Raw genomic sequence first — 12,729 nt, 5'->3', positions numbered from 1 at the left:
TCAGTACAAACTTGTGCAGTTTTTTGTGGGGACCTAAGCTTCATAAGGAGACCCCTCAAAAGTCCCCACCAATGGAGTAATGAGTGGTTTAGCTTGCTTTGGTTGTACTCCCAAGTCACTTAAAAGCTCTGCTCTTACAAAAAGCTCTTTTCTTTTTCCTTCAGCTCTTTATAAAAGCTCTGTATTGCCCTACAACAGAGGGGAAACAAATTGGCCTAGCACACACTCCTTGCCCCAGGCATTTTTATTCAAGTGAAATAGAGAAGTGTGAGATCTAGGGATTCACTTCAACCTGGAGATCAACCAGACTTGCAAAATCAAGAATAAAGAAGCCAGAAAGTATTAATATTTCACGTTTCCTTCTCAGATATCACTCACGACAAGAAAAATCGAAGCTTGAAAGAAGCAATGAAAAAATGTCGAGAACTCCTAGAACTCTACAGTATTCAACAGTTCTACAGTTGTCCCTTCAAAATTGCACAGGTAATCGGAATGGCTAAAATTATAAAGACAGACAGCTTGAAATGTTGGAGAGGATGGGAAGCAACCAGAAGTCTCATACATTTGTCCGTGAGAATGTGAAATGGTAAAACCACTTCAGGAAAAGTTTAGCTAATTGCTTATAAAACTAAACATACAAGATTTCCCAGAGAATTTGCTCTCTAAACACTCCGTAGTCTGGAGACGAGGCGCTGTGGTCATGACTCTTACACTCCTTGTCCTAACCCTACCCAGCCTCTTGCAAATGTAAACTTTTGTCCCAAAAAGGACCTACAAGAGGATATGATTGACCCAACAAGCTATATGCTTTTTAATTAATGTATTTATTCAATATTCAACAAAATATTTTAGCACCTACTAGGTACCAGGCACTATGTTAGGGGAAATGGAAAAAAAAAAACCTTATAGATCTTACTATCGGATCAAAAGTATGAGGTAATTTAAATTTTCTAAACATCAGTTTTCTCATCTGTATGATGAGGATCTATAAAAACTGGGATAATGCAGTTATTATAAGAGTTAAATGAGATGCTATATAGAAACACCGTTGCTTAGGGCCTGTCACAAAGTAAGTGCCCAGTAGATTATACATATCATAATTGTGTGAAGGACCTTATACACCATTAAATGCAATGAAAAGCAAAATAACACATCTTTTTACTGTATGATCTCCAGACAAGGTATTTTAGCTGTGCCTGCATCCCTGTCAGCTATATAGCATTAGGGCTTTTCCTTAATTCCTATCCGTATAAAAATGTGACTCTTTCTGAGGATCTCAGTAATCAAGCTTCTTTCTAAAAGTCAGAGCTGTAAAAGGCCATGCACAGACCCTCGCAGGGGACATTGGGTTGCTTCCAGTTTTTCACTATTGAGGTAAACAGCTTTATACCTCTTTGTATGCTTCTCTGATCATTAACTAGAATCTATTCCTTGTTCAGGGCTCTTTCTGTCATATTATATATCTTCAAAGTTTACTTTCCCTAAATCGTCTCAGGTCTTCGAAGTTTTCCTCAATTCAAATGAGCTCTGCCAGTTTGTAATGACTACACTAGATGGCCTGAAAAACCTGAAACATCCCTGCACCCAGCAGTCAGCGGGAGAGTTGCTGATAACGTTGGTGAAGAGTGCGGAGTCCCGGTTTGAGAAGGTAAAGAGCCAGGTTTGGAATATTGGAAAGATCCCTCCCCTCCTGCCACTGATGAGCTCTCTTCTGCGGCTCCTGCCCAGCAGAGAACAACTGCTGAAGGGGACCAGGGTCCCTCCTTAGTCCATTTGGTCAATGTTGAACATTCATCCATTCAACGAATGTGTATAAACAACCACTGTGTGTGCAACTACAGAGGGCAATTTAAAAGAATCTAAGACATGGTCCATATTTTCCAAAAGAGTGTAGTTTTTCTGGGAGAATATAACTAATACATATGAGAATGGTGACTCCAACAATTTAGATCCTCATTCAGGTTAGTTAGAGGTATCAAATTTTTAAAAAAATCAAGCCATCAGTGATCCTAGAAGGAGGCCAACTTAATAAACTTAAAATCAAGAGAATTTTATTTTTAAAGGGTAGGTACAGAATTTTAGATTAGTAGATATTTTCTTATAGAACACTGGATTTAAACCCTAATGATTATTGAAAAGTCAGCTGTTAATTTCTTTGAAGATAATCCCTTTTCTAGCTGATTTTTCATTAAGTTTGCTGATTGCTTGTTTTTTCCTAAAATATGTTTATTTGTCAGTAACTTCTGCTTTCAAATTTTAAGTGATTGAATTTTTCTAGTTAAAACTTTTGAAACTGGTATGTCATGTTAGCATATTATGAATAAATATCATAGAAAAATCAAGAGAATTTATTTAAATATCTAAAATTGATACATGGAGAACTAACAATATAGTTATACTATCTAGAAATATGAAAGGACATACTGGAAGAGGTAAAAGGAATAAAAGTAGTTATCACTGGAGAGTGGACCTAAGGAATAGGCAAGAGAGAGCCTTGAAATACCACTGGACTTTTTAAATTGTGTGTGTGTTGCACTTGGATAAAAATAAAAAGTAATCTTTTAATGATGAAAACCCATTTTCTAATCTGTTAAAATAGCAAAGATGCAAAAAGAACAGTACTATTTTGAAAGATGGTGAAAAGGGCACTTGTATCATTTGAGTGTTTTTGGCTGTAAAAAAACAATCAACTGTAAGAAGCTTAAACAAAGGTTTTATCATCTCATACAATAAGAAGTCTGGAAGTAGAGTATGTTTTCTAGGATTGGTTGGTTCAGTGACTTGACAGTGTTATTGAAGAACCAGGGGCTTTTCCATCTTTCCAACTTGGCTTGTTCATATAGTCATAATATAGTCACCACATTTTCAGACTTTATGAGCAGATAAGACAATACGATCCAGCAAAGAAGGGAGAAGTTGTCTTCCTTTAATCACAGAGAGAAATCTTTCCTATAAGCCCTGAGTAGATTTCCCCCCATATTTTATTGGCCAGAACTGCATCACTTGCCCATCCTCAAATCAATTTATGGTAACTGGCGATAATGATGGCCATTTTATCTGAGGCTGTTAAGGACTGCCTCTCTGAGAAGCTGACATTGCCACAGAGAGCCACAGCCGTGAGTCTGTGAGTGGGAAGAGCAGTCTAAGCAGAGAAATGGACCAAAGCCCAGTGGCTGCTGCTCTCTTTACCCGAACATGATAAGCGTCTCCAGGAGGAAGGCGGGTATGACTCCTTTTCCATTCTCAGAGTCAGAGTGGTAAAAACACAACTTCCTTGCAACACTTTCATTAATCCATCTTATTATAAACCAATACATAATCTTTGAGGAAAAATTAGAAAACATAGATAAGCAAAAAATAAATATCCCATCACTCAAAGGCACATTAATATCTTTGTATATATGTTCTTCCAAATCCTCTTATATGCATATCCATTCATATATGTATATTTTAAGTAGTTTCAATAATAAACTTTTTAAAAATAATAAACATTATGCTTTAAAAGTTGCCCCCAGGACCGAATAGAAATAGCCACAATATTCTCAGTAACTACCACTGCTGACAGGATTGGGGTCTTAGTGATTTCTTTTCCCTCTTCAGGTGCCAGAAATTATGGGGGTTATCTGTGCCCAGCTATCCGTAATCAGCCAGCCTAGAGTCCGTCGACAAATCGTAAATACTGTGAGTTTGTTTATTTCCAGGCCCAAGTACACAGACACAGTGATCAGCCACCTTCTGTGTCATCCAGTTCCATATGACAGGTAACAGAATCTGGTACAGCCTCTGGAATAAATTGGGGTGTGTGACACAGCTCTGAGTATTGTAGAACGTGGTTGCCCTCAAAAGTCTAATGTTCTTATAGAAGAGGTAAGATATAGACAAATGCCTGCAATATAAATCAGAATATAATGCATAGAATAAAGAAACAATCCAGCAAGTCCAGAATGAAGAACATTTGTACAGAATAGTTGGACTGAGCTCTTCAAAAAAGTTATTCTATTGATTGTAACCATGAGTTCAGTTTTGAACATGCTGAATTTAACATGCCAGTGAGATACTCAAGTGGAAATGTCAACTAGGTAATTAAATGTGTGGATCTTTCTGACTGTTCCCACTATGCATAACATGCTGCCCCTCAAATTAAATGATCGGTTTAGAGATTGTTTTGACATCTTGTTTTGATTTTTGGTTTGTTGGCTTTAGAAAATAAAGTACTTCATACCAGCTTAAAAAAAAGTTAATGTCATGAAAGTAAAAATTGTGCTGAGGGTACTGTTCTAAATAAAAAGACACTAAAGAGACATAACCAAATGCAACATGCGACCTTGATTGGATCCAGAAAGAAAAACAAAAGCTATAAAAGAAAATTTTAAGAAGATTTAAATAGAGACTCTATACTAGATTATTAAATTAATGTAGTTTTCTTAGATGTGAAATGACCACATAGTTATATAGAAGAATATCCTTATTTTTAGGAGATAAAATAATTTAGGAGATAGAGATTTAGGGGGAATGTCGTTATGTCTACAAAACACTTGAGAAAGATTTAGCCGAAAGATATATACATGAAAAGAAAGTATAAGTATATACATGGGAGTTACTGTTATGAAATCAGATAGTAAGTCTTGATATCCTGAAGAACTGAGCAGCTGAGCATCAGAGAGGAAAACCTCTTATAGACTGGGTTCCAGACAAACTCTAGGAAGCTTGTGGTTGGGGTAAGCTCTAGGATAAGCCATTCTCCTGAACCCTCTCACTCTGGGATTTCCAGGCATCTGGCCGAGTTGTGGAGAACTCTGGAGGTGGAGCTGCCCAGCACAACCTGGATCCTGTGGAGGCTCCTAAGGAAGCTGCAGAAATGCCATAACGTGCCCACCCAGGAGAAGATGGCCTACGTGGCTGTTGCTGTAAGCCACTGAGCTCTGCCCTCCACCCTCAGCCCGCATGCTCCCCTCCCGGGATGACTGGCCCAGTACCCTCCCTGGCTACTGTTCCTTTGGTTCCTCTCAAAGTTTGCTTCTGTCATCTTTTATAAATCTATAATGTCTCCACCAAGGGATTGACGTGGAGGGGGCTGGGATGAGTGAAGGAATCAGTATGGTTTAATTTGTTTTAAACATTCCTTCCCTCATCTTTTAAAAAATGTGTATCGTCATAGTTAAGAGTAATACAAACTTGTGAAAAGAATTTCAAATAATACAGAAGAGTATAAGATAGAAACCAAAGGTCTTGCTTGAGCAGAGGTTGTCAAACTTATCCTGTAAAGGACCAGATGGTAAGTAAATATTTTAGGTTTTACAGATCACGTATAGTCTCCACTATATATTCTTTGGATATATTTTTAAACAATCCTCTAAAAGTCTAAAAACCATTCTTTGCTTATGGCTACACCGTCTCCTTGAAATCAACTTTCTAGAAGTGTTCACAATATATAAACTTTTTGTGTTTATACTTTTTTCCCCCATATTTTTCCTTTTAAATAAACTTTATTTTTTAGAGCAGTTTTAGGCTCACAGCAAAACTGAGCAGGAAGTACAGAGAGTTCCTATATATTCCTTGCCCCCTATATGCACAGCCTCCCCTCATCCATGTTTACTTTTTATTTTCTTCCCTACCAGTTTATGGTTCAGCTTTCTCTGGCCTAAATTATTATCATACTTTTTTTTTTTAGCTTTCAAACTTATTTTGATGTCTCTAGTCTGCTATTGTCTCCTCTGTTATTCTCTCTGTTCTTGTGGGTTTATGCCTTTTTAAAAATCCCTGTAATGTCATTTTAGTGCATTTTTAGGAGTTAGGGCAGGTAAAAGTATACACTTAATCACATAAGTCTATAAAATTATATTATGTATTAATAGGCTCATACTACATAGCGTTTGATGACATGCTGGTTTTCATTTAACAATATATGAACTACTTTCCATATCAATATACAGGGCTCTTTGTTCTCCTCTTCATGGCTGCGTTGTAGTTAATTTTTAATTACCTTTTAAAAATAGGTAATACTTGATACCGAACTATTTATTTCATTGTTTTCTGTTAGTGAACATTTTGACCATCTTCAAACTTCTGCCATTAAAACAGTGCTGTAGCAAACTTAATCATGCATACGTAAATTTTGTTATACATACTGAATTATTTTCTTAGGATAAAGTCCATTGAAGGGGAATTTCTGGGCTTATTTAAACTTTTGATGATGTTCCCAGCTGGCTGTCTAGAACACGGCCCTTCTGCAGTGGTGTCTGAGCACGCCCATTTACCTACTCCCTCACCACACTGAGCATTGGTGCCTAGCTGATAGGTGAAAAAGGAACAGTGTTTTAATTATAATTTCATCATTGATGAAGTTCAACATTTGCATATGGTTTTTAATTGGTCATTTATGTTTTTTCTTCTTTTGTGACTTGTCAGCTTATGTCTCATACCCCAGTGCTTTTCAATTTTAATATGCACACAAGCCATGATCATCTAGGGATCTAATTGGAATACAGATTCTGATGCAGAAGGTCTGGGTTGGGGCTTGCTGTTCTCCATTTCTAACCATCTTTCAGCTGATGCCAGGGATGCTGGTGTATGGCCCACACTTTGAGTAGCGAGCTTTTCATTTTTCTTCCCTGATATGTAAGGGCATTTTATATATTAAGAATACCACATTGATGCAAATACTTTTTCAGATTATTTGTCATCCACCTTTGTTTATGATAAATGTCACCCTGGCTTTAAATTTGTGTGTGGTCAAACATGTTAATAATAGTTTCCTTATAGTTTACTTCTGGATTTCAGGACGCCTCTCACTCTGGTAACCTTCAGTGACCACTTCACTCCTGTTCCTATCCTCCCTCACTTTCGTGTGCCTGCGCAGATTACCACTCCTGTTCTGCCTGTGGGAGAACCAGAAGGCATGTTCTGGCACAAGCAGAAGTGAAGTGAAAGTAAGGATTAGGGCTAGCAGCTGTTCTGCTCCTTTTCTTCCACAGGCGACAGATGCCCTTTATGAGGTGTTTGTGGGAAACAGGCTTCGAGAAGCTACATTCCGACTCTTTCCGCAGCTTCTCATGACACTGCTCATCCAGATTCACCACAGCATCGGCCTCACCATGTCTGATGTCGCCATCCCAAGTGGCCTGTACACAGACCAGGAAATGTCTTCAGAGGTCACCCCTTTGTGGTACTGCCCATTGTGGTTTCGTTGACCTTAACTCTTAGCACTGGGGCACTGTGACAGCTGCAAGGAGAGCCAAGATGTGGCCCCAGCTGTGAGAGAGCTTCAGTCTGTTACCCTCATGAGACATTAAGACGAAGAGCCCAGGAGTCATTCTGGGCTTTCATTGGCTGTCTTTGGTTTTATTGGTACCAAGGTCAACTTGGCTCTCTGGGTTCAAATGCTCTGCAAAATAATGTGAGATAGCGTGCCAGCCCTTTCTTTATAAATCAGAGACAGAGACCAGCAAAACAGCCTTAAACCCACCTCCCTAACCATACTGATTCACAGTCAACAGTTTCTCATTTCTGCTTCACTCCTTGGAGAGGTGTTTTTAGTTCCCCACTAGGATCTCCATAGAAATTTCTTAGTGTTGCTGTGGCACGTGGCTTTCTTTTAGACGAAGTGCTCTAATGCAGAACATTTAAGAACACCTGACTAAGAGACAGGAGATCTGAGTTCTAATTCTCATTCACTTAAATAGCTATGTACCTTGGGCAAATCCTTGTGATGTTCTGTTCCTCAATTTCCTTATCTGTAAATGAGATCAGGCTAGGTGTTGTCCAAGAACCCTTCTAGCTTTAAGACTCTCTGATGTTATGTCCAGAATACTAGTTCAATAAGTAGTTTTACAAAGCAGTGGGGGTACATTTTATGGGGTACAAATTGTATCTAAATAAAGCTCTTTTTTTTCCCCCTTTTTTTGCAGGGAGCATCAGTTTAGCATCCTATATCATTTGTTTTATCAGAGATTTCTTTCCATACTCCAGGGAAACAAAATCTAGTTAGAGTTCTTTCTGCTTAGAATTTGTATAAAGGACCTTTCAAGTTATTAGAGCAGTAAGAGTCTTTTGGGAAATCTGGAAAGAAGAGAATTACAGTCCAGCAGCAATTGATGCACAGCCCTTCTCAGTGAGAGCAGGGTGATTTTGTGCTGCTAAGCTGGAGAGACCGGTTCTGTTCACTTGTACTGTTTTTGTTTGATTTAGCTTTGCCATACAGGCTACAAAGACTCTCCTCCTCAGAACATTCTGCTGGCAGGAATTCAACATCATGGAAAAGAATAAAGGATGGGCGCTTCTGGAAGGAAAAGATTGCCATCTTCAGGGAGTGTCCCTCCTTGCCAAGTAAGGGTTCCCTGCCGTGCTCTCAATCAGCTTTGTTCTAAGGTTTTGTGTGTGGAGGGGCGGGGTGGGATTGGGGGTTTTTTTGTTTGTTTTTTTTCCTTTTAGTTGTCACAGCAACCAAGGTTGAATAACCTTCTCATCACAGGGTGGGCAAATACCCATCATGCCAGCCAAATTTTTCAGAGGTGCTGGCCCTGCCTTACCCTCCTCTGAACCTAAAGCTGGGCGTAAACTTCAGAGGCCCCCAGCCCTGGGCGCAGTGCTGTCTGAATAGGAGCACTGCTAAGAGTTGCTCTGTCGGTGTTCTGTTTTGCAGTGCATTGCTGGAAAGGAATCACTTCCTTGCACATAAGGTCATGTACCTTTTGGTCCCTCTTCTTAACCGAGGAAATGATAAACATAAACTCACATCTGCAGGCTTTTTTGTGGAGGTAAGACTCACTTTTTAGAAGCTGGATTCATGAAACCTATAAAGCAGCAGGACTTGCCTTCCTAGGCCCTATCCGACTTAGTGACAGGCTGGGATCCAGTTCAGACATGGGGCAGAAATAATTTCAGAATCAAGCCTATTGAAATTCTCCTGTCCATGTGTTCATTATTCAGTGTTCCTTATGTACCTACAGTGCAAGCATTACTTTGTAATGTATATGCTGTATAATAGAGGATTCAAAGAAAAATATGTATTTTGAAGTTGGTGGGAAGGTGGCTCCCTTCATGAAAAAAGGCTTAAAGTTACCTTCTTTGGCTGATTTCTGGGTTCTTTTAGCTTCTCCAGAGTCCAGTGGCTAGGAGACTGCCCAGCATATACTCTGTTGCCCGCTTGAAAGACTGGCTACTTCATGGAAATAAGCTTTTTAAAGTTCTTGCCCTGAGGGGACTACACTATCTTGTCAGACACCAGGAGACGGTAGGACCACTATCTTTTTTTAAATGTTTAAATTTTAATTTTTTTGGTAACATGTAGAAATCTTTAGGACTGATAATTCTTAAGTCACAAATAAAATATACCCCAGAAATATACCCAGGAAACTAATAACAGCTGAGGAGGTAAATGGAGTCACCTGGGAACAGGAGTACATCCTTTGTACATTGAATAGGGTAGTGTTCATTTGAATTCTGTGTCTACCGATTATTAGACATTTAATGAAATCAAAAAGGATAAAAAAGTCCAAGTCACTTGTATCCATAATTTTTGAATCCTGCAGTTTGTATAGGAGGTACCATCATTATCATCACAACCTGGGGAACATTCAGGTGTCCTTTTATGCATTGCATCATGTTGCCCTATGGAGTAAATTGGATAGGCCATTGTATCTGCTCCCAAGATGCTTATCATCTGAGGCAGAGATCACTGACTTCATATTGAAGCTCATTTTCCACAAGCCCAGCTAGAAACTAAAACTAGGTCAGAAGAGAAGAAGATTAACCCCTGAATTTTATCACTTGAGTTCTCTTTCTTTTATTTAAAAGATAGATACATAGATCGATCGATTGATCGATTGATCTGAAACAAAAATGGCAAATGTCAACATAAGTTCATTCTGGTTGATTGGATACATGAATATTTGTTGCGTTATTCTATTTAATTTTTAACATGTATGATTTAAACTTTAAAACCCTGAGACTCCTTTTGGGGGTTTCAGAAGAGCAGAATCCCAGTTTAGAATGGGAAGGACCCTTAAAGGCACTCAGTTAATTTCTGCTTGAATTCCTGCAAGGCATATTTTAGCCTCTGTTTGGATACCTTCTGTGGTAGGCAATCTCTGTGACCTCAGCTGGCCATTCCACTTTCTCTCATTGCTAAGAGAGAAATTTCTTGCATTAAGCCCAAATCCCTGTTGCCGGACCATCCCCACCTGGTCCCACTCCTGTCCTGTGAGGCAGCTCACAGCAGCTCTGCTTCCTTCTCTGTATGTCAGCCCTGCCAGTACTGAGAGAGGGCATCATGCCCTCTTTGCTTCTCCTGTGTTCTTGACTAGCCAGCACTACCACAAATTCAAAAGCACCAGGTACAGAGTACTGGTGGGAAGCCCTACTTTGGTACCAGATGAAGTGCTATCAGGATGAGTGTTGATATACTTCCTTTGGGCACACAGAGGGAAGACATCAAGAGCCTGTCTCCATGCATCTTAGACTTCTTACGTGAAACTGACGAGAAGGTTGTTTTGTTGACCATCCAGATACTCTTGCAGCTCGTCAGGACAATGGATTTCACCACCCTGACTGCCATGATGAGGACCTCGTTCTCCTTATTTGGTGATGTAAGACAAGGGGAGAGGAGAGACTGTCCTAGGGGGACGTAGCTAGCATAACAGCAAATAGAAGTTGGGATAGTAAAAAATAGACTCTATTTTACATAGTAATTCTTATGTTCAGAGCACTTTCAGATCTCCTCTCTTAAGACCCTTCCACGTAACCCATGATGTTAGTAGGGCTGGTGTTACTGCTTTTCAGATGAAAAAAACTGAAACATAGAGACTTGCCAAGGTACTCCCCTGCTTCATGGGATGGGGAAGGAGTTTGAGAAAAGACATTGTCTTTTCCTTCCAAGGAACAGTCAGGACTGGGTCAAGATGGTGGACTGTACATATGTCCCCATCCCAAATCCCAAAGATGTGTCAAAAAGACGAGGGATGGAGCACAATGAACCACATCCTTGGAAGAGTCAAATATGCCAAGGCTGGGATTCTGAATTTCAGCAAAGTAGCTTGTGTGAATGGTTGATACCAGCAGTAGGTATAAGCTGTGATGACTTCAGGTGGGACTGGGCCCATTTCTCATTCATGGAGTGAAAGAACAAGTCATGCAAAGCAGCAAATGTTGCCATCTCTAGTTGTATTTGGTTTCTCACCCTCAGCTGCCTACGGCTAAATGTCATCATGTTAGGACTGGTGTTTCAGCTGACCTCGAGCTCTTGTAAATAGAGCATGAACACTTTCAGTGAGTTGCTTCCCTTTGAACACTCCCTTCATAGGTAAGACCTGATGTTCATCGTCTGTCCATGACCCTCTTTGGAGCCTCTGTAAAGTCTGTGAAATACACAGATAAGAAGCGTGTAGAGAGCCAAGTTCTGGACAGCTTGGTCCCACTACTTCTGTATTCCCAGGATGAAAATGATGCAGTAGCTGAGGTAATGCCTACTCTCAACTTCTTTCAGCCCTGAATATGTCCAAATCCAGAGCCAAATATGCAAATAGGTGTTCATATCTTTGAAGGCAGGGCTTTGTGCCATCTTTACTCCCCCATTTCCTCTGACACAGGCTTCCTTTCAATTATTTTGCCTAAGTGAATTGTGTGAAAAATCTTACTGTTTATTTCTGTATAGCAAATCATGGCCCTTTGTGGGTAAGAATGACATACTATACCTTTTTGTATCTCCACCTCAATATTCAACCTAGCACAGAGCCCATGTGTACATGTGTGAGAGTTTCTTGAGGGCATAAACCCAGAAATGGAATATCTGGGCATCTATAACTTTACTTAGCTATTTACAAATTGCTAAACAAAGTAGCTGAACTAATTTGTATTCCCATCAGTCCCCAAAGGAATTTTAATGGCCCCAAAATCTAGTGGACCTGGGACAAAATACTTGCTTGGAGACTCACCAGAGGTGTTGAATGGTGCATGAGAGGCATTCTGCGAGTGATGAGTAGTGAAGAGGCCCACTTGCTAAATTTTGCTCAAGTATCAGGATCAGGAAAGGACCAATACCCTGCAAAGTTTCTTCCAAGCTAGAGATTCCACAAGGACTGTGAGGAGGGCATGTGTAGAGTGACAGGGAATGACATAGAAGTAGCAGGTGGGCATAGGAGCCCTACCTCTATGGAGCATGGGGTGGTGGAAAGTGGGAACTCCTGCCCAAATCTCTGGTCTGGGTATTACACTTAATAGCTCTTGCTTGCTTTTGCCTTACACCAGTGGTTTCTACCTCTTCCCCAGAACCCTGCAGATTTTATGGGTTCTCTTTAGGGACTGTTTGGTAAAGTTGGAGGAGGAGAGCAGAACTCTGGTTCCTTTCCACCCCTCCCCTCACTTCAACCAGGATGATTCTGAGTTTATCAGCTTTTTATATTGGACTTCAGTGTCAGTTTTATTTGAAGAAAGGTAACCCCAACTAAAAAATGTTTGAAAATGCTGATCTCTCGTAACCCTTTTCACAGGAGAGCAGGCGAGTCCTAACCATATGTGCCCAGTTCCTGAAGTGGAAGCTTCCCCAAGAAGTGTACTGCAAAGATCCCTGGTACATCAACCCTAGTGACGTTGGAATAATCTGCAAATTCTTTGTATGTGAGCAATAATGGCTTTGTTAACTCCTTAATATGCTGACATGCTTATTTTTTTCAAACATAGTTTTTAATGGAGGAATATGACATAAAGGAAATATTTCCCATCCCTTCTCATATC

The 12,729-nt window shown here is 39.9% G+C and overlaps 1 protein-coding gene across 1 annotated transcript in view; it reads left to right on the top strand.

The window, feature by feature from the left end:
* Window positions 1–12,729, top strand: part of MROH8 (maestro heat like repeat family member 8) — a 38,128-nt gene that overhangs the window by 19,728 nt on the left and 5,671 nt on the right. Inside the window, exons 10-20 of the mRNA XM_032461195.1 lie at window positions 368–483; window positions 1,496–1,648; window positions 3,601–3,761; window positions 4,772–4,907; window positions 6,975–7,165; window positions 8,188–8,325; window positions 8,642–8,756; window positions 9,092–9,232; window positions 10,422–10,586; window positions 11,300–11,455; window positions 12,486–12,608. Of these exons, the coding sequence (XP_032317086.1) occupies window positions 368–483; window positions 1,496–1,648; window positions 3,601–3,761; window positions 4,772–4,907; window positions 6,975–7,165; window positions 8,188–8,325; window positions 8,642–8,756; window positions 9,092–9,232; window positions 10,422–10,586; window positions 11,300–11,455; window positions 12,486–12,608 (1,595 nt within the window). The remainder of the gene's footprint in view (window positions 1–367; window positions 484–1,495; window positions 1,649–3,600; window positions 3,762–4,771; window positions 4,908–6,974; window positions 7,166–8,187; window positions 8,326–8,641; window positions 8,757–9,091; window positions 9,233–10,421; window positions 10,587–11,299; window positions 11,456–12,485; window positions 12,609–12,729) is intronic.

This window comes from Camelus ferus, chromosome 19 (assembly GCF_009834535.1).
Source record: "Camelus ferus isolate YT-003-E chromosome 19, BCGSAC_Cfer_1.0, whole genome shotgun sequence".
Classification (NCBI taxonomy): domain Eukaryota; kingdom Metazoa; phylum Chordata; class Mammalia; order Artiodactyla; family Camelidae; genus Camelus; species Camelus ferus.
This window is presented reverse-complemented; position numbering and strand designations above follow the sequence as displayed.